This window comes from Sminthopsis crassicaudata, chromosome 2 (assembly GCF_048593235.1).
Source record: "Sminthopsis crassicaudata isolate SCR6 chromosome 2, ASM4859323v1, whole genome shotgun sequence".
In the NCBI taxonomy this organism is placed as follows: domain Eukaryota; kingdom Metazoa; phylum Chordata; class Mammalia; order Dasyuromorphia; family Dasyuridae; genus Sminthopsis; species Sminthopsis crassicaudata.
In genome coordinates this window covers 46,937,098-46,958,763 of record NC_133618.1, presented here as the reverse complement: position 1 = coordinate 46,958,763, position 21,666 = coordinate 46,937,098, and the positions used below count along the sequence as shown (strand labels likewise).

The following is a 21,666-nucleotide window of genomic DNA, read 5'->3' as shown; positions in this document are numbered from 1 at the left end:
AGAGGGAGGAGTTAGGTGAGAGGCGAATGAAAATGTGGGCGGGGCAGAGAGGTTTTTCCGTTTCCGGCGGACTGGACCGAGCGGTCCCGCGTTTGCTTTTACAGCAAGATGCGACCCTTGACTGAGGAGGAGACCAGCACCTTGTTCCAGAAGCTCTCGAAATAGTGAGTCCCAGGGGATGAAGGGGGTGCCGAGCAGAGCCCGTGGGGGGGGGGGGGGAGGACTGGGAGGGCGGAGCGGGGCGGCGCTCGGGCCGGAGATTGGGGAGCGGACACGTGGGCTCGGGGCGAGTGGAGTGTGGGCCTGCATCAGCCCCACCTTTCCGTCTCCTTGACAGCTCCCCCTTTGCCCCCCAAGCTGTGGGCCTCAGGTTCCGCATCTGTCAGGTAGATGGAAAGCCCTTTGAGGCCCAGGGCTGTCATGTGTTTTTGCATATTTAGCGCTTACACTGCGTTTGGCACACAGTAAGCGCTTAATAAATGTTGGCTGTATCCCCAGTGCTTAGCACACCGCCCGGCAAACTACGGCACTTAATGAACGCGGATTGATGGATTTTGTATCCCCAGCACTTAGCACATAGTAGGCACTTAATGGATGTTGATTGATTGATTAATTGTAAAGCTATCAAGAGACTCCAGATGCCTCTTGATCAGGAAGCCCTAGGTTCGAATCCCAGCTCAGGCACTGGCTGCTGGGATGTTTGTACGGCCTTAATTTCCCCTCTGTAAAATCCGGGGAGCTGGACTCCCGCATCTGTGGCCGGATGGACGGAGCTGCCCTTTGTGTTTACAGTATTGGAGAGAACATTCAGTTGCTGGTGGACCGGCCCGACGGCACCTACTGTTTCCGGCTCCATAAGGACAGAGTCTACTACGTAAGGTCCGTGCTTCTGGGAGAGAACTGGGCCGGCCGTGGGTGGGGGCTGGGATCTGGCCGAGCCTGGGAGTATTGAGCGGTTCGCCTCTGTTTGCCTCCGTTGCCCATCAGTGAGAAGATTCTTAAACTGGCCGTAAATATCTCGAGGGACAACCTGGTGTCTCTGGGGACCTGCTTCGGGAAATTCACTAAGACCCAGAAGTTCAGATTGCACATCACCGCTCTCGACTACCTGGCACCCTACGCAAAGGTAGGCGGCTGTTTCAGTGTTGAGGAGGTTGGCCGGGGAGGACCCACGTTTGTGGCCCTGACCATCCCGGGGTTCCAGGAAGTGCTCTGGCAGAGTGGATGGGAGTGTCAGCGCTTCTGGAGCTATAAAACTGGGGGCATGGAGCACGTGATCTCGGAGGTGTTCTCAAAGTTTAAATTGTGTAGTAGGGGGAGGAAAGAGCTTTCATGTGAAGTTGATTGATTACTGCTTGATGAAATGTTGAAAAGTTTTAGTTAATTACTGAAATTAATACTGTAAATCACATTTGAATTAAATACTATAGTATAGTTTGTAAGAGCTTATGCACCCCGAATTTAAGGCCGTAAGTTGGTCCTGCCTTTTGAGGAAGATAAAGGAGGTTGGATGATTTGGATTCAGATTAGTCAGATGTTTTTCTTAGTCCTGGGTCTCTCTGCTGGGGGGGGAGGGGGGGCGATATCTGTCATGAGACCCTTGTGTTTTCCCTCTTGCACACATGCAGAGTCTTGCCCTTCAGCGGGTTCAATAACCCGCTCTGTCTGTTCTAGACAAGTCACAGTCTTAATTTAGTTTGCAGCACTGAACCTTATGCCACCACCAAACTTTGTAAATGTGGTTTTGGTCACTGAGAGGCCCCTGACCTGGTTATACTAGCCTTGCTAGGAAATAGAGACCTTTGTGCCTCACAAAGATTTTCGGTACTTTCTGCCATTGTCTTACTGAGCTCAGAAGGAGAGTTTGACTCCTTGGAAATTCAAATGGAGGTTAGTGCCCAGCATCTTAAACTGTGGTTCTTGATCCCATTGGAGTCTTGTAACTGAAAGTGGGGGTGGGTCACAAAATTATTATATATTATCAGTAAATGTTTGATTTGTATGCCTATTTTACATGCCTATATACCAGAGTCGGATGAAAAGGGATTATGAGTAGAAAAAGTTTAAGAAGTGTGATTCAGTGGACAAATTTTTTTTAAGGCTTTTTAGAAGTTGTTACTTTTTGATTTAACTAAGGAAAGTATTTTCTTTTTACTAATCCCTTTATGAAACAAAAGGAAATTAACAATTTGTAGGGACTTTCATTTCCTTCTTCATTGTACTCAGTACCCCTTGTCATTTTAAAATTTCATTAAGAGACATGTAATCTAGACCTACATCTCAAACCCCACACCAAAATAAGGTCAAAATGGATACGTGATTTGGGCATAAAGAATGACATCATAAACAAATTAGGAGAACAAGGGATAATTTACCTATCACATTTTTGGAGAAGAGTTACAAAAGGCAAAAATTTTTAGTCAGTGTTTCTGATAAAGGCCTTATTTCTAAAATAATAGAAAATTGATTTAAATTTATAAGAATATAAGTCATTCCCCAATTGATAAATGGTCAAAGGATATAAAAACAATTTTCAGATGATGAAATTAAAGCCATCTATAGTCATATGAAAAAATGCTCTAAATCATTATTGATTAGAGAAATACAAACTAAAACAATTCTGACATAGCACTTCACACCTCTCAGATTTGCTAAAATGACAGGAAAAGATGATGAATGTTGGAGGGGATGTGGGTGAATTAGTGTACTAATACATTGTTGGTGAAGTTGTGAAATGATTCAACCATTCTGGAGAACAATATGAAACTATTTCCAAAGGGCTTTCAAACTACATACCCTTTGACCTAGTGTCATTACTGAGTCTTTATTCCAAGGAAATAAGTCACAATGGAGAGGAAAGGACTCACATGTGCAAAATGTTTGTAGCAACTCTTTTTATGGTAACAAAGAAATGGAAAAGGAGTAGATGCCCATCAGTTGGGGAATGGCTGAACAAGTTACGGTACATGAAGGTAATGGAATATTATTGTTCTATAAAAAATGATGAGCAAGGTGATTTTAGAAAGGCCTGGAAAGATTTATATGAGGTGATGCAGAGCAAAACAAACAGAACCAGGAATACATTATATACAATACCATCAAGAATGTTATGATGATCAACTATGAAAGACTTGGATCTTCTCAGTGGTTGTGTGATCCAAAGCAATCCCAATAAACTTTGGACAGAAAATGCCATCAGCATCCAGAAAAAGAACTGTGGAGATTGAATGTAAATCAACCAATGTTATGTTCACTTCTTTTTTCTTTGCTCCTCCTGTGATTTTTCTCTTTTTTCTGATTTCTCTCCCAACATGATTCAAAGAGCAATGTGTGTTAAAAATAAATTATTTTTTTAAAAAAGAGAGAAATATAACTCAAGAGCTAGCAATTGATTCAACTGTTGGAATGTAAATATAAATAATGATTTTTATATCTCATTTAGATGAATATTTTTTCTTGTAGCATAAAGTATGGGTAAAGCCTGGAGCAGAGCAATCATTCTTGTATGGGAATCATGTGTTAAAGTCTGGCTTAGGCCGAATCACAGAAAATACTAATCAGTATCAGGGACTGGTGGTGTACTCCATGGCAGATGTCCCTTTGGTGAGTAGAATTAGTAGATTCATTAGTTCTTTTTCAAGAAAAATAACTACACCCTAAGTTGCAAGCAAAAAGAATGTAGGGGTTTTGTCTTATAATACTGGCTAAGTTTTCATGTAAGACAAAGGCAGTGCCAACATTTGGCACCCAAGTACTACAGTAATGTTTCCTTGTGATATGGAGGTGATCCTGGATCCCAAAAAACCAGGCCATAGAAACATCAATTTCTAGCTGGTTTTGTCACACTTAGAAAAGCTTTCAGATATGGCCCCCAGCAGACAGTCTGAGGACTTGCCTTGTTAAAATTCAGAAAGCTTATTAACAACAGTTACCAGTTGCGGGGGGAGGGAAAAGAAAGGGAATCGGGGACTTTTTGGCCAGAGTAGTTCATAAAACCACTAAATGTGGAGGGTGGTGTTTCAGAGTCTACATTTTAGAAGGTTTCCTCAATAAAATCACTAATAGATAAAATGTGGGAGATGAATAGTTATAATCAGCACCTTGTGAATCATTGTCCTTTCTGTTGAATCTCCAGGGTTTTGGCGTGGCAGCCAAGTCCACTCAGGACTGCAGGAAGGTAGATCCCATGGCGATTGTTGTGTTTCACCAAGGTGACATCGGGGAATACGTGCGCCATGAAGACACATTGATATAATTAATTCATCTTATGGACTTGTGGCCTTGTGAGAGCTGCTAAACTACAGATTTGCTCTTTACTGACTTAATACACTGTGGCCTGTGGATACCCTGTTGGTTGTTCTTCCCACTGCAGAGGCTCTGGGGCAGAGAGCAAGAAACACTGCACTTGGAAGTTGGAACCTGGGGTCTGAATCCAGCCCTTTGCATAGTACCTGACACATATTAGATGCTTGAAGATTCATCTCATCTCTCAAGACACTTAGTATCTGGGTGATCCCTAGATTCACCTGCTTCACAGGCTTGTCAGGATCAAATTGGAGATAAAGTACTTAGGGCAAAAATGGGGTAGAAATAATGAACTATTATTGTAATTCTGCAGGGTGAGTGCTTGTTTAGCAAGAAAGACATTCTGAACCTTTTTTGTTTGATATTGATTAAATTGAATACCATGTTTTATACAAAATGAAGTCTATTTTTGCTCCTTGGTATAGGTCCTGATAATATTTAGAACTGAGGACAAATTATAACTTTCTTATAGCTGTTCTCTAAATGGGTGAACTGTCTATTCTTGTGTGAATTCAGTGGCGTAGGATAGAACAGGTACTTTGTGTTTCCCTAAGTTTTGTGTACAGTACACACAGGTCACCAGCAGAGTGAACAAAGAACACCTGGGGAAGTGATCATGCAGAATTCTCAGCTTCTGTTTTCCATGGTTTCTTTTCTGTTGTTGCTGCTACTACATTATCTACCTAATCATTGTTTATATAGAATTGGTAAGCCCTATTAATAAGATAAGTAGTTTGTTAAAACTGGGTGTGATCTCACTATTAAATTTATGTATTACTGGCAAGATAAAACTCCATTCGGGTATTGAAAATAGAATAAGAAAGATATTTGGCTCTCCATTCAATTTACCTTTGAAGTTAAGTGCCAAATAGAAGATGAATTTGTTGAGGAATCCCACTTCTTTTTTTTTTTTCCTTTTTTTAATCTTTTGAATACCTTGGATGATAGGAGTTGGGCCAAATGTAGCTCTTGTCACCTTATTATACCAGTACAGCTACATTTTAAAAAATTTCTCTGCCATTCCTTTACTAAACTAAACAAAAGGCCACAGGTTCTAAAAATAATGATTTATATCCACTCATCTGATCCCTTTGTCCAAAGGATTTGGTGATTTTTTAAAAAGTTGCATTTAATATGTATAAAGCTACACAGAAAGTCTGGCTCACATTTTAGACAAATTACCGCTTTGTAAGTATACTTTGTCTTTAACTCAGAAGATATCATTTATAGAGGTACAATGTTTTATTTATTTTTACTCAAAATTGGCTGTGATCTTTCCAGCTCTTGTTCCCATACTCCATAAAATCTCTTTCCTATTTAAGATTTTTCTGTCTTCTATCAATCTTCCCTGACTCCTCAAGTCCTTTAGGCTGTAGAAAATAATAATTTTATTATATGCTTAGTACACCTTAAGGGAATAGTTATTAGCACTATTTAGAGCAACCTTTTTTAAGGACTTATATTGGGCTGACTAAAGCCAAGTAATAGTTCTGGATTTAATTATTTTTACTACTATTGATGATCCTTTGTGAGTGATGTCATTGCTTTTTTAAAAAATTCAGTGTGCAGGATTAGTTTCTATAACTGTTTTATAAAACTGATTTGCTAAACCCTGGGGAAAAAGGGAGGGAGGGGAGCAGGATTAGAACTTGGTTTTTAATCTTGCCTTTAGCATCTTGGCTTTGCTGGGTCTGTGACTTGGGGGGCATTGAAGAGACGCTTCAGGAAATACAACTGCAGGATCCCAGAAAGGACAATAACAATACTTTGGGCTGTTGACCACCAGTTCACATAGTTATAGTTTGACTGGAGAATGAAAAAGTCAGATCCTTTCCTCATGCGGGCAAAATTGTAGTACCTCCACATGTGAAAGATATTTATCTGAACCTTTCGGGTACTTTCCTGTGGAGAAAGAAAATGAAAGAAAGTAGGTGAACCCAGTATTGATCAAGCTATCTCATGTGGCTTACACACTTGACAGATGTATTTCACCATTGAAATTTGAAAATTGCATATGCAGAATGTTTTTAGGTATTTGGGCATGTTTGTTCACAAAATGCTTAAACTGGTAATAAGAATTAAACCAGTATCAGAATTCTAGATTTCCTTAAGTTCTTCAGAAATACATATTTATACAGCCTGCTTCTAGATTTTGATCATAAAAATAATTTTAAACCTGGAGAAGTCCTAGATGATAATGGTTCTACTTTTTGTTTTATAGATGAAGACATAATCAAAGTCCAGAGAAATGGACTGATTTGCCCCTCAGGGCCACAATCTATGTCTGCTGACATGCTCATTGCTCTTACAATAATATATCTACTTTCTGTGCTACCTCCCTTGATTGAAGATAAGTAGCATTTCCCTTAACAATGTAACCTAAAGTTAAGATATTCTCTTATATCTGTCTTTCTATTTCACATTTACAATTAGAGTTGAAGCATCCTTTGTATGACAAAGGGAGAAACTTAAGAGAATCCACAATTGCAAAGCTATCTTATTCTAGACCTAGCCCACAAACCCTTGTTAACCATTTTCTACCATCCTTTCTCTAGGCTTCATTTCCAATCCATTTTCCTTTTATGAAAGAATGTGCCCATAAGCAGTTTCCCTCTCAATCCATAAATGTTTCTTCCTTTGGAGCATACATTACCTCAATGGCATCCAAGGTATCATTCAGTTTTTGTCTCTCCTCATTCTTCTGATTATTTTCCAGGTCTGCCCCCTCATAAAAGACTCCAAAATTGATATACACTTGTACAGAGCCAAAGTGGTTTTGTTGATTGCCGAGACAAAGCTGGTAAAAGCCTGTAGGGATTCTCAGATAAATACTGAATTTTTAGTCTCCCAGGACTACTTAAGCAAAGTTCTTATGTACACCGCCCCCCATGTCCCTGGCTTTTAATTTGCTATACTTTATGCAAAACTTTCAAGCTACCTTGGAAGGAAAATCAAATTCACATTCTGATTTAATTCTATATAGTAAAACCTTTCCTTAAAATAGCATTTATGTTGGATACAGAAGCTTCATCTTGCCAAGAAGTTCCTTCAACCTCTTCTTTTTCAGTAATGCATAATTACCATTTATTTCATTAAGCTTCCTTCTCTTCCTGTTTAGAAGACTCCCCCTCCAGGCTAGTTCACTTCTTTGAGGTTAACTCCAATTTATCCTATTTTTTTTAGATACAGAGATGTTTATACATTGTCTCTCCCCGTTTAGATTGTGTTCCTGGAAAATGAGGATCCTTTTTTCCTTTCTTTGTATCCCTAGGGCTTAGCATAGAGCCTAGCACAAAGTGCTTTGGTCTGAGTTGACTTGGTCAATAATGGCCAATTTTTGGTCTCTTGAGTAGATTCACCTACTTTTCTGAACTATGTGCTTTGCTGAGTTAAGATCTCTTGTTCCGTACCTTGATTTCAGAGTTGGGCTTTCTCTGCTTTCTATACTTTTGCACAAGTGGTGTCCTATGCCTCCTTTCCTATGGAAAACATTTCTTCCCCACGTCAGGTTTTTAGAATTTCCATCTTCCTTCAAAGTACAACTCAAGCTCTACCTCCTTTGTGAGACTTATAAAGTGATATCCACCTGAAGGAACAGCTTGGTGGATATGCTGGGCCTAGAGTCAAGAAAACCCAAGTTCAAATCCATCTTCTAACACTACACTAGCTGTGTGACCTGGGCAAGTCACTTAACCCTTAAGTTCATTTCCTTCATTTTCTCCATCTGTAAAAGGACCTGGAGAAGCACAAACTAGAGTCTTTTCTAAGAAAACCCCCAATAGGGTCCTGACTAAAATCAACAAATCATAACCAGCAGACATCCCCTGTGTCACAATGGTATCTATGAAATTTTAAAAGGAGAGCCCCTGGGAGGCTGTTACTCACGGGTTTATGAGAGGACATCACCACCTCATTCTTCTAAGTATCAATACCATCAAGTTTCCTAGTGCCTTAAACTTAATAAATTTAACATGAACTATCACTCTAGAAGGAAAAAAGCCTTAATGTCAAGTCCCTCCTAGAGTTTTTACTTAATTCTCTAGAAACTACAGACCAAATTGATAAGTTGGAAAACTGAATTAGGACTGATAAATACAGACCTGACTCTTTGGTAGAAAAGTTGATCTGACCTCGAATATCCTGAGATTTATCAATGAGAAAACCATTTGGGGTATGGGCAGTGGCAGTTATATGCCGGCCTTGTGAAAGTCCCATTGTCCGCTGAACCTGCCAAGATAGGTAGAACAAGGAGAAAGAACATCTGTTAACTCCTTAAAAGTTGGGAATTTTCATCTTTGTCTATTACTAACACCTAGCATAGTGCCTTAGAGCATAATGAACACAAAATATTGAATTAGGCTGCTGTATAACACTCAGCAATGAGGAGTCATAGGTATTTGAGGAGGTCAGCTGGTCTTATAAAACTGTTTTTGGGCCAGATTTATGTCCTTTTACCATTTTTAGAAAAATTTTGATTAGATATCATCAAAGTAGAGCCCTACCTTATTAAAATGAATTTGTATTGAAAGCAGCTTTTAGGGACAGTTAGGTGGCACAGTGGATAGAGCAACATCCCTGAAGTCAGGAGGACCTGAGTTCAAATTGGGCCTCAGACACAACACTTCCTAGCTATGTGACCATGGGCAAGTCACTTAACCCTAATTGCCTCGGGGGAAGGGGGGGAAAAGCAGCTTTTAGATTTCATCATATACTCATTGCTTTGAACATAATGTCTAAATATCATGTGTGTACATACTATACATGTTTGCATAAGTGTGTATATGTACGTGCATATATATACACACATACTTTTTTTTTTCCAATCAGAAATTCACCTTTCTCCCATGAAAAAAGAAAAACAAAATATTATACACATCTATAATTAAGCAAAATTCTTACACTGGCTATGCTCCCTCCTGTTCCCTTCCATGCCTCAAAAACATTTCATTCTACATTTTGAGTTCATCCCTTTTCTAATAGGAAATGAGTAGCATGTTTTATCATGAGTCTTATGGGATTGTGTTTTGGTCATTACACCCATCAGAATTCCTAAATGTTTCAAAGTTATTTGTTTTTACAATATTAATACATTCTTATGGTCTACTCACTCCACTCAGTTTATACATGCCTTCAAAGCTTTCTCTGAAATCATTCCTTTCATCATTTCTTGCACCAGAATATCCCATTATATTCCTATAATATGATTTATTCAGCTTTTCTGCAATTGATGAGTACCCTCCCAAAGCTGCTATAAATGTTTTTGTCCATTTGGGTCCTTTTCCTCTTTCTTTGATCTCATTGGGATATAGTTTCAATATTTGGATATTGCTTTCCAAAATGGCTAGATCAGTTCATAACACAAGAGTGCATTTATATACTTGTTTCTCTATGGCATTTGTAATTTTCCTTTTTTGTAAACTTTGTCAATTTGAGAGGGGTGAGGTAGAACCTCAGAGGTGTTTTAATATAAATTTCTCTAATAATTTAGAATATTTTCCATGTCACTGTTGATAACTTGGATTTTTTTTTCCTCTCTAGTTTTATAGTTGGTAGTTGTGATGGGATTTTAAAATTTCCAAATTTCCTTTTATTAATTTTTTTTATTATTTGGGACTCAGGGATATTCTTCCTATAACTTTTGGTTAACTGAAACTCTGTCTTCTATTAATAATATCATCTGACTCATGTAATAATAATGTTAAAGGAAAACTTTTGACACTCCTAAGTTAAGAAACCAAATGAGAGGAAGAAGTGAATATATTAAAATCGCCTCACAAAAATTTCACTTGTGGAAGAATTTTCTTGATGCTAGGTCTTCCTGACATATATGTTGTCTGCTTTTCTTCTATTTAGCCAAGTTAATTGTGCGTGCAAAACCTTTTAAAATTTATATAATCAAAATTGCCCATTTTACTTTTTGCAATCCTCTCCAGCTCTTCTTGGGTCATGAATTCTTCCCCATCCATGGATGGGAGTTACGTCACCCTTTCACCTTTGTTTTTCTTAGGACTAATCTCTCCCTTAATTTGCTCTTTCTTTTCTTTTTCTTCTCCCCTAATCCACCTGTCTCCCTCCTGAATGAAATACATTTCTGTTTTTTATTAATTTTATAATTATAAAATTTTTGACAGTACATATGCATGGGTAATTTTTTACAACATTTGCACTCACTTCTATTCCGAATTTTTCCTCCTCCCCTCCACCCCCTTCCCTAGATGGCAGACAACCCCAAACATGTTAAATATATTATAGTATATCCTAGGTACAATATATGTGTGCAGAAACAAATTTCTTGTTGCACAGGAAGAATTGGATTCAGAAGGTAAAAATAACCTGGGAAGAAAAACAAAAATGCAAACATTTTACACTCATTTCCCAGTGTTCCTTCTCTGAGTGTAGCTGATTTCTGTCCATCATTGATCAACTGGAACTGAATTAGCTCTTCTCTTTATTGAAGATATCCACTTCCATCAGAATACATCCTCATACAGTATCGTTGTTGAAGTGTATAATGATCTTCTGGTTCTACTGATGAAATATATTTCTTTGCCCATCTGTGTGTCAATATATTCCTTACTCTTTTACCAGGTCACTTTAGAATAAGATTCAACTGTTGTCTGTTCTCCTTCTTCTTTCTTCCTTGTTTATATAGACTTGTACTTGTGATTCCAATGATAATTTTCCACATTTTCCCTTTATCTTTGTCACTTCTTCCCCCTCTCCCCATTCATTCCTCTTCTTCCTTTCAAATCTTTTAAGAACCTCAAAACATAACAAAATTACTCCCAGGCCCTCTGTCTATAAGATTTCTGTGACCCCTGATCATGATAAGGGTTTTCAATGAATACATGTTTTATAGCTCCATATAAGAATGTGAATAGTTTATCCATGTTTAATGCCTTAAGATTATTCTTGTTTACCTTTTGATGTTTCTCTTGATTCCTGTGTTAGAATTGCAAAGTTTCAATTCAGTTCTTGTCTTTTCATCACGAATGCTTGGAAATTCTCTCTTTCAGTGTTCAGCAAACCATAGCTTATGGGCGAAATCCATCCTAACGACAATTTTTGTACGGAACATTTAGCTCACAGGCTGTACAAAAAAAGGGCAGTAGACCAGATTTGGCCTGAAGATCATAGTTGCCAACCTTTGTTCCATTTCATTGAAGATCCATTTCTTTTCCCCTACAATTACACATACTCATTTTTGGAGACTAAATTACTCCTGGTTATAAGCATATTATTTTTTGCCTTAAGCATATATGAGGTTTTAGTCTGGTGACTCTAAATCATATATGATCCTGATTATAGTTTCTCAGTACTTGAGTTTAGTTTCTCAGTACTTGAGTTCTTTATTTCTGGCTTCTTGTAGCACTTTTATTTTGACTTGGAAGCTCTGGATTTTGAATATAATGTTTCTGGGAGTTTTTATTTGGGGATTTCTTTCAGAAAGCAATTAGTAGATTCTGTCTATTTATACTTGCTCTCTGTTCTAAGAGATAGTTTTCTTTTATGATTTCTGATATATAATGTCTAAGTTATTTTTTATTTTGATTACAGATTTCTTTTTTTAATTTTTTTATCTAATAGTTTTTATTTGCCAGATATATGCACGGGTAATTTTACAACATTGACAATTGCCAAACCCCTTGTTTCAATTTTTCCCCTCCTCCCCCCCCTCCCGCCCCCATGGCAGATTGACCAATACATGTCTAATATGTTAAAGTATATGATTACAGATTTCTTAAATAGCCTTTCTTCAAACTGCTTTCCAGATCAGTTATTACTGTAATAAGATACTTTACATTTTCTTCTATTTAACTTCTTTTGATGTTGCCTTAATAGTTCTTTTGTCCCAATGATTCAAGACAGTTTCAAAGGATTTATGAACAAAATGCTATCCATCTCCAGAAAAAGATCTTCTGAATGTAGATCTAAACAATTAACTTATTTTTCTTGTTTTTTTTTTTAACCTGTGTTGTCTTTTACAACGTGACTAATCTGAAGATATGTTTTGCATGATTGCACATGTATAACCTCTACCAAATTGCTTACTCTTTCAATGAGGAGGGAAGGAGGGAGCAAGAAAGAGAATTTGGAGCTTTAAAAAAAAAAAAAAAAAAAAAAGTTAAAATCAGGGGAAAATGTTAAATTGAAAAATTGAAAAAAAATTTTTTTTGTCTCATGGAGTCATTTTTATTTAGTCCATTCTAATTTTCAGACAATTTTCAGAAAAAGTTTTGTATCTCTTGTGCCAAACCCTTTCCAATTCTTCCCCCCCCCCATAATTCTCATTAAATTTCCATTTTCCCCCCTCTAATGCTCTCATTTAAATTATGCTTCATCTTTGCTAGGAATTCTATTTGCACTTTTGCCTGGACTAATTTTTTGAGACTTTTCTTGTAGATATTATGAAGTTATTATCTGAGTTTATATCTTGAGCATCTCTGTCACTTTAAAGCTTTTTATGGTGGGATTTCCTCCCCACCCCCATATTTTTCCAGGCAACTTCCTGATTTGGACATTATAGTAAGCCTAGGTTCTATACTGGAGGGAACATCTGAGCTGATCCTGCTGTTACTTTATTAGGGATATTGTTATTCAGGATTTCAGACAGTTCAATCTGCAAAGCTTGCAGATTTTCTGTGTTTCTAAAGTGATTCTGGGCAAAGTCTGATTGCTCTCCTCCTGATCCTGCAAGTTTTTGAACAGTGTTTGAGTCTGGGTTATATGTCTGTGGACTTGCCCTGGTCAGATTTCCAGTGAATTATTGCTGATTCAACCACTCTCAGCGAGAAAGTTCTTCTGGTTTAAAATAATAACTGCAGGTTCCTCCTTGGTCAGGAATTTCGGTCCTGGATGATCTTCTATAAGGTTCAACTAAAGGGTAGAACCGACTCCCCTCTACTTTTGGGGTTTGGGTCACAAAATTGTTCCTTGCTTCTGAATTTGCCAATTAATCTGTACACAGCCTAGGGACAACTCTTAGAGACCATCCCTATTTCTCTCCTCAGTCAGCACTGGAACAAAATAGCTGCCACTTGGTACCTGTTCTAGAATCCTGCCCAAGGTTATACCTAACTCTGGATCAGAGACTTCTTGACCTGATGGACACTTCTTCCTATGCTAAAATGTTCCACTTGGCCATTCCTGGCTAGCCTTCATTCTAGTGTCCACCTTATGCTGACCTGGGCTCAAAAAAGTGACTCATGATTTTTTTTTCCTTGCATTTTTCAATGCAATTGGGTGGTTTTCTAGCTCTGTTTGGGGTAGTTGTGGGGAATGACTTAGCTATATTTTCTCCTGCTATTCCATCATATTGATTCCTTCTGTAATATCAGTATTAGGTAATATCTTCAATTAAGCAGCACATTGCATGATCTCGATAATTGGTCAGAGATAGGGATTTTGAAGAAAGAATGTGTCATCATAGCATATGATCTTTGGATACTTTCCAAGTACCGATTTAGATTGGCAATTCACAGGACTCTTTTATTTACTTTAAAATTATTATAATTCTCCTGCCCCCCCCCCAAAAAAAAGAAAAAGATTTTATGTGGTTATGTCTACTGATATTTGTCACAATAGAAACTTAAATATGAATATAGTTTTGACCTTGAAGATCCACTTGAAAGTGTCTTGGTGAACAAAAAGTATGCTGGAGCTGGATTACAGTAGTACATGAAAATCAATTGTTAAATGCATGAGCATTTACAGCTCAAAAATCAGAAAATGCTGCAAATAAGATCTTGACTTTTTAAAAAGCAAGGGAGAACATAATGCTGGTTAAACTAGAGAGTATATTGTATCCTTTCAGAGCGTCAGGGAGCCCAGGTGAATTTATTTGGAGAGAGGGCACTAGCAACTGAAGGGATCAGGATAAGACCCTCATCAATAGAATTTTGAGAGGAACTATGGATTTTATAAAGTGGTGATAAGAAGGGCATGCATTTCATGCATCATGGAAACCAACTGTGGAAAGGCATTGGGACAGGAGATAAAGCATCATATGTGAGGTACAACTGGAATTGTAGAGTTCTTTCAGGGAAGGAACACATTGAGGATGGTTGTAAAGCTTTTGGCACTGTGCTTGATGAATAAATAGTAAAGCCTTTTCAAAATGTACTTTTCATTTATTCATTCACTTTTGAAATGCAGAGTAATATGGTCAGACCTGCACTTTAGGAAAACCACTTTGGCAGATGGGAAGTAGATTGGGGAGAGAGTTGAAGTAAGGAGACTAGTGAGGTGATCCAGGTGAGGGGATGTGGCCCTCACACCACTTGGGGGTTACAAAGGACCTCAGCAGCCATTTAGGCCAACCAAGCCCAAAAGGAACCCCCAGTATAACACACCTGATAAGTGACTGCCCTGCCTCTGCTCGGTGACCTCCCAGAAGGGGGAATTCACTATTCAGCTTGTATAATAAGGAAGCTTTCCACCCATGGCTGTTGGTTCTGCCCTTAAAAGCCAAAGAGAACGAGACCATTTAATCCCTTTTCCAGGCCATTTTCAAGTTAAAAAGGCTTTATTAAGTGTTTATACGATATGCCCAGCCCAGTGCTAAACCCTGGAGATTACTAAGGGAAAAACATACAAGGTCTTTGTCCTCAAAACACTACCCAATATTATCCAACCATTCTGGAGAGTAGTTTGGAACTATGCCCAAAGGGCCATCAAATCCTGTATTCCCTTTGATCCAGCAGTGTCATTACTGAGTCTGTGTCCCAAAGAGATCATAAAGGAGGGAAAGGACCCCACATGTGCAAAAATGTTTGTGGGAGCCCTTTTTGTAGTGGCAAGAAACTGGAAACTGAGTGGATGCCCATCAGCTGAAGAATGGCATAAATTACAGTATATGAATGTTATGGAATATTATTGTTCTATAAGAAACAATCAATAGGATGATTCAGAGAAGCCTGAAGAGACTTAAAGGAACTGATTTTGAGTAAAATGAGCAGAACTAGGAGATCATTGTACACTAAGACTACATAATGATCAATTATGATAGACTTAGTTCTTCTCACCAATTTTGTTGATCCAAGGCAATTCCAATCAACTTTGGATGGAAACTGCTCTTCTCACCCAGAGAGAGAACTATGGAGATTGAATATGGATTGAAGCATACTGTTTCATTTTTTTTCTCTTCAATTTTTTCTTTCTCATAGTTTTCCCCTTTTGTTCTGATTTTTCTCTTCCATCATGATTCATATGGAAATATATAAAAAAATAGTGTACATGTATAATTTAAAAAAAAATTTTAAATTTAAAAAGCACCCACTGTTCTAGCTTGTTAAGATCCTTTTGGATCTCAATTGTCATCCAGTGTCTTGGTCATTACTCCCAGCTCAATGTCATTGGTAAATTTGATAAGCAGGCCATCTTTGCCTTTATCAAAGTCATTGATAAAGAATTAAACAGCACAGGACCAAGCACAGACTCCTAGAGATCTGCTGCCACGTTGACATTGTTTCTTGAGAGCAAGGACTGTTTTGTGTCTCTTTTTGTATCTCCAATGCATGGCCCATTGTCTGACATATAGTAGGTACTTAATAAACATTTACTGATTTGATTTGATCTCTAATGACTATTCTTTGAATTCTTTTTTTGATCAGTTCAGTACCTGTCCACCTACTCCACATTGTTCCATCTTCTCCATTAAAAGAGTACAAGATAATTTGTCAAAAAGCTTTGTTAAAAATTATACGATGATCAATTCTGATGGATGTGGCTCTCGTCAACAATGAGATGATTCAGGCTAGCCCCAATGGTCTTGTGATGAAGAGAGCCATCTACACACAGAAAGAGGATGGTAGGAACTATGGATCACACATAGTATTTTCACTCTTTTTGTTTTTTGCTTGCATTTTGTTTTCTTTCTCAGTTTTTTCCTTTTTGATATGATTTTTCTTGTGCAGCATGATATTTGTGGAAATATGCATAAAAGAATTGTACACGTTTAACTTATATTGGATTATTTGCTGTCTAGGGGAGGAGGTGAGGGGAAGAGAGGGAAAATTTTGGAACACAAAGTTTTGCAAGGGTGAATGTTGAAAATTATCCATGAATATGCTTTGAAAATAAAAGGCTTTAATTAAAAAAAAAAACTTTGCTAACAAAATTTATATATTATTTTGATATATATTTATATTACATTTCTTTCATCTACTATTTTAGTAACTTTATCAAAAATTGAAATGAAGTGTTGCTTACTTTAGAAAAGGAGAAAATTAGGAATTCAAATTTTAAAAAAATTACTAAAAATAAATAATAAAAAAAATTCTTAAAGTTGAAATGAAGTTAGTCTGACAAAACCTATTGATAAAGCTAGACTGCCTCTTTGTAATCATTCTTCCTTTTCTAGGTGTTCACCAATCATGCCTTTATGATTCTTTTAGAACATTCCCAGGAATCAAAGTAAACTCACTGGTCAATAGCTTGGAGATTCTATTCTGTTCCTTTTTTCTAAACTGGGACATTTGCCTTTCTCCAATCTTATGGTTCCTTCTCTTGTTTTCCATGATTTTTCAGATATCACACTCAGTAGCTTGGCCATCATGTCTACCAGTTCTTTCAGGAGACAAAATGGTGGTTCGAATCAGGTGACTTGAATTCTTCAGGGGCCACTTAGGATTCTCTGTCTTCTTACTTTTTTTGGGTTACCAACTGTTAGTGATTTTTATTCTATAATTTTCAATGTAAAAGCAATTTTCCATTTCAAGGACAACATAAACAAGAGTGGAACAATATGACCTCCTATGTATGTTAGTTATCATCTAACTCAGGATAAAGTTCCATCTCTTCTTTGATCCTCCTTTTTCTCCCAATAGAGTGAAGAACAAACAAATGAAAGTTGTTGTCTTTAGCTTCACTGGCCAGCCTCAACACATTTTGAGTTTTAGCATTTTGAAATTATTATCTTAACAGATTTTTATTATTATCTTTATTTTTACATTGTCTCCATTTCCCTTGTCATGCTTTCCCCTCTCTCCTTCCAAGGAGACATCTCTTATAAGAATTTTTTAAAAAGAAAAAAAATTAGTAAAACTGATAAATGGAAAAAAATCTTAGGTTATAGTGTTCATTCGCTTCTACCACTAATCCCTGGACCTCTACAAAGAAGCATGGGGAGGTGTCCCAACCAGTTGACACTTTATTACCTAGCAAGAGACCTGACACATAGGCATTTTAATAAATGATGATTGATTTGACACTACTTTAAAAACTGTGCCATGATTTTATATTCACCCATAGTACCTCACTTTGATTCCATCTTCTATACGTCTTCTTAAAAATCATATTATTTTCTTGTGTCTTCTGAATTTAATTTCTGATTGTCTTCTTTTCCCCCTGAGTTAACTCACTCCTGTAGTGTATTTTAGTTCATGAGATTTTATTTATCTTTCCTTGAACTCTTTGAAGTTTGTTTTTAAGGTGCATGTCAAATCATGTCTGGGTAAGAGAGGAAATAGTGTGATAAGCTCAAAGAGAGGTTAGAACAGTCTCTATGGGGATTGAGAAAAAGACTGATTGTCTTTTAATTATAGAGTCAATATTGGGAAAGGAAGAGAATAAGATTAGCCCATGTATGACGCCCAGAGAGTGTACTGAAAGATGAACAGATTTATTGGGATATAGAATGAATTTAGGAGGGAGAGGGAAGGCAGGAGAGATGGATTCCTTCTGATAGAAGGAACGAAGCTGAACTTGTAGGTCAAGGCCCTGACCATCCCTGTGTGAAGCTGAGGTGAAGTGGAGGAGTATGTCATGAGAGTCTGAGGTGGGAGGATGGGGAACTGGGTTATTTAGGTGCTCTTTCAGAAGATTCATGGCAGTAATGCACGTTTACACAGAATTTATGCATTTATATAGGTTTGCAGAGTGTTTTTCTTCACAATCTTCCTTTCCCATGAAATAGTTATAGTGACCCCAACAACAGCCTCCCTACCCCACCTAAAGAAACCCTAGAGCAGCTCAAAAAAAAATCACTCATTCAGATATTAATAAAACTCCTTTCTCACTAAAGATAAGCGAGGTTGAATATCAACTACCCCCCAATTCCTCATCAATCTTCCTTTCCATTAGAATGGATTTTCCCCAGTTCCTGGTCCCATACATAAGAACCCTGCCACATAGGAACCCTATAAGAACCATCAGTCTTTATTATTATTATTTGTGGGGTGGGAGAGCCCCTCGGTGAGATGTACTCAATCACACCTGAGGTTCCTGTGACCCTGACCAGTTTTCACATCCTCCCTGACTCTACTTCATATTGTCTGTGCTCTCATGTGCTGTTTGGTCCCGTGACTCCATGTTTCCTTGTATTGGATGTTTGTATTCTGAACCTTTCTAATCCTCCATTGACAGGAATATGGGAATTATTGGACCCATTTTTCAGATGAGAAAACAGGCTAAGTGACTTCCCTCTAACCACACAGCTGGTAAATAATTGAAGTGGAATTTGAATCTAGACCACCTGATTCCATGTCCAGTACTCAATTGATTCCATGATCCTCTGGTTCATTAAGAGGATATGGAATTAAGTTACCCTCCAATGACATACGCCTTGAATAAAATAGGTAGGGTATAGCCTGTAACTCCTTTTAAAAACTGCAGCTGAGGCAGCTAGGTGGTGCAGTGGATACAGCATCAGCCCTGAAGTCAGGAGGACCCGAATTCAAATCCGACCTCAGACACTTAACACCTTCTAGCTGTGTGACCCCCGGCAAGTCACTTAAAAAAAAAGTCACTTGAAAAAATAAAAAAAAGCAACAAGCTGGGCTACGTGCACAAGTTTCTGTTTAGTCCTCCTGGACTGTTCTAGAATTAAACTTTCTCATTAATTCCCAAAGTGAATCAGCCACTATCTGGCTCATTGCTGCTTGACAACCCGTGCCTATGGAAAGTACACTATGGCAAGGTACAAGGGGAGCTCTAGGCAGGGTAGCATGCCTTGGTGGAATTTCACAGATAAGAAGCAACTTTGATAAATGCCCTAAGGGCTGCATCTCCAGCTATGAGAGCATGGAAGAAGAGTCATTTACACAGCTGTCCCAAATAGGGGCTGGGAAGTAACAGGTTTCAAAGATTGCTGTGAGAAAGTGGGAGAGATACTGGATTAGAACCAGGGCAGCAAACTAGAGCCAAACATTGAATTTAAGAATGTAAAATCTATTCTTAGCTCGCCAGCCATACAAACAGGTGGCTGGGCTGCAGTTTGCTGATCCTCGGATTAGACGATTATAGATTTACTCGATCCCCTGCACATATGGCTGTTCAGGGTTGAAACCTGGTCCTTTTGATGCTTTCTGACACAAGACACTTCTAGGTGAGTCCCTGATCCTCTGAGGGTCAGTTTTCTCAGGGGTTAAAAGGAGATTCAGGCTAGCACCAGCCTTGGAGTAGAATCAAATGAAGTACCATATGTAAAGTGCTTTTGAAAGCTTAAGCCCAAATAAATCTCAGCTGTTATAATTGTTACTTCAGCAACTCAGCTGCTTAATTGCAGCATCTCATACCCAATTGTTCTTTCCAACCATTTAAATGCCAGCACTATTCAGAAGCCATCAGATCCCCACTATGATTTCAAGGAACATGAGATTGGGGATCTGACACATATCAAGAACAAACCCCTTCTGGAAGACTCACTCCACTGATGATGTCTGAACACATTTAAAAATCTCCTAAGATAAAGGAAATGAGTGAAGGGAAAGTGATTCCCTTCTATGGTTGAAGAAAAATCTATCTATGCTTTCTCCCTCATGCCATATGTTCAGCACTCACTGCTGTGATGAATAATCTTTTTTTCTCAGGGACTCTAACCAGAATGAGGTACCAGTCTCATAACTTCAGGGTGAATGGAACATAGCCTGTCTCCAGCAGAACAAATACTCAAAGCCCCTACTTGACAAGGGAAGCCCCCCAGAGACCCACCTCATAACTGAAGTAAAAGTATCCACTTTGGTGTGCAAACTGCCAGAAGCATTCTGTTCCTCCTGGGAGGATCATGATGGCAAAGTCATAGCGATCTGCGCCACGGAAAGCTGCCTGGTCACCGAGACCACTTCCAGGCTCCGACTTCTGTCCTCTGGCCGCCAGCACCAGACTCAGGAAGGCGATCCCAACCCAAAAGAGCAAAGAAGACATCCTGCTCTCTCCAGAACCCATACGCTTGGCTTGGAGCACAGCAGGGTTATTCAGTTTTGGTTACTATTGGGGTAATCATTAACTCCACTCATCCCTTCTCTGCCAACTGTAGTTCCCCACACATTGAGGGACCTCGGGCTAGGTGTACTGCCTCTTAAGTATGGAACAAGGTAGTCTATGGCTCTTTCTGGTTTTAGAAAAAAATAAATGGTTTTAAGTACTTGTTACTGGCTAAAAACAGAGCATACGCCCACCTACCTTTAGCAAACTGTATTTTTTTTCCCCCAACTTATTTGGGTGACTATGAATAAATTTAGAGTATAATAATAAATGAATGTTTCTTGTGTGTATTTTTCTATTACTCTCTGTTTAAAACTGCCAGCTTAAAGAGGAGTTCTAATCTCAATTCTTAACCCAACTATTCCTTGAATTTTCCTGGGTCTGTTTCCTCAACTCTTAAAGGGGTTAGACACTTAAAGATGATCTGAGGACCCATCTAGACCTTTAACTGCTCCCCAGAACAAGAGGGGGAAAGTTGTTGTGACAAACTCCCTATAGCACTGAAAAGGAGAGAATGCCGATTGGACCAGTTGTGAAGACAAATTGTTTTATAATTAATGGCTAAGATAGGCATTTGTATAAGATACCAATCCTATCTGGCTTACCAAAAGCTTCCATGTGTACAGCCAGAAGGCCATTACCAGCTCATCTTGATATCTAAAATCCGTTTATAGCCTTGATCTGCTCATTTCCCAGCTTCACCAACAAACAATAGCCAGTTTTCTCCAGCTCTCATGTAAACTCTAGCCCCTCACTGTCAAAGTATAAGCACTCCTTATATTCAAAAGAAGGGCAACTCCAGGCCACATGGGCTTTGAGCAGTAAGTAGGCCTTCTCATTGCCAAGATCTTTGTGCAAACTGCAAGCCTTCTTCCTGCTAAAATGCATACTCTTCTTTCTGCTACCTTTTAGAACTTCTGGCTTACTCCGAGACTCCACTCAGGTGACACTTCCCAAGTGACACCCTTCCCGATTCCCCTGAAAACAGTCCCTCATGAAATGACTTGTTTCCTACTCTGTACAACACCTGGAATCTCTCTCTAGGGGACTTGAAGATCCCAGAGGGCAAGGACTCAATTAGGCCACTTCATGATTGAGTGCTGTCCTACCTCTGCAGGGACTCTATGATCCAGGGCTACTTGGCAGCCTTGCACATGT

The 21,666-nt window shown here is 38.4% G+C and overlaps 2 protein-coding genes across 2 annotated transcripts; one reads left to right on the top strand and one right to left on the bottom strand.

Moving 5' to 3' along the window:
* Nucleotides 1-28: 28 nt before the first annotated feature.
* Nucleotides 29-4,702, top strand: NIP7 (nucleolar pre-rRNA processing protein NIP7). Its single transcript, XM_074286117.1, has 5 exons — nucleotides 29-164; nucleotides 793-879; nucleotides 988-1,126; nucleotides 3,463-3,603; nucleotides 4,136-4,702. Exons 1-5 carry the CDS (start codon nucleotides 109-111, stop codon nucleotides 4,253-4,255), a joined length of 543 nt encoding a protein of 180 aa, XP_074142218.1. The 5' UTR covers nucleotides 29-108; the 3' UTR covers nucleotides 4,256-4,702.
* Nucleotides 4,703-5,973: 1,271 nt separating this feature from the next.
* TMED6 (transmembrane p24 trafficking protein 6) lies at nucleotides 5,974-20,569 on the bottom strand. Its single transcript, XM_074286116.1, has 4 exons — nucleotides 20,236-20,569; nucleotides 8,406-8,532; nucleotides 6,959-7,113; nucleotides 5,974-6,207 (listed from the first exon to the last, which is right to left on the bottom strand). Exons 1-4 carry the CDS (start codon nucleotides 20,467-20,469, stop codon nucleotides 5,974-5,976), a joined length of 750 nt encoding a protein of 249 aa, XP_074142217.1. The 5' UTR covers nucleotides 20,470-20,569.
* Nucleotides 20,570-21,666: the final 1,097 nt, after the last annotated feature.

Coding starts and splice junctions, on each gene's coding strand:
- NIP7 (XM_074286117.1), top strand. CDS start 109: ATGCGACCCTTGACTGAGGAGGAGACCAGCACCTTGTTCCAGAAGCTC. Junction 165..792: donor TTCCAGAAGCTCTCGAAATA/GTGAGTCCCAGG, acceptor TTGTGTTTACAG/TATTGGAGAGAACATTCAGT. Junction 1,127..3,462: donor ACCTGGCACCCTACGCAAAG/GTAGGCGGCTGT, acceptor TTTTTCTTGTAG/CATAAAGTATGGGTAAAGCC.
- TMED6 (XM_074286116.1), bottom strand. CDS start 20,469: ATGGGTTCTGGAGAGAGCAGGATGTCTTCTTTGCTCTTTTGGGTTGGG. Junction 8,533..20,235: donor ACTTTTACTTCAGTTATGAG/GTGGGTCTCTGG, acceptor CTATCTTGGCAG/GTTCAGCGGACAATGGGACT. Junction 6,208..6,958: donor ATACCTTGGATGCCATTGAG/GTAATGTATGCT, acceptor CTTTCTCCACAG/GAAAGTACCCGAAAGGTTCA.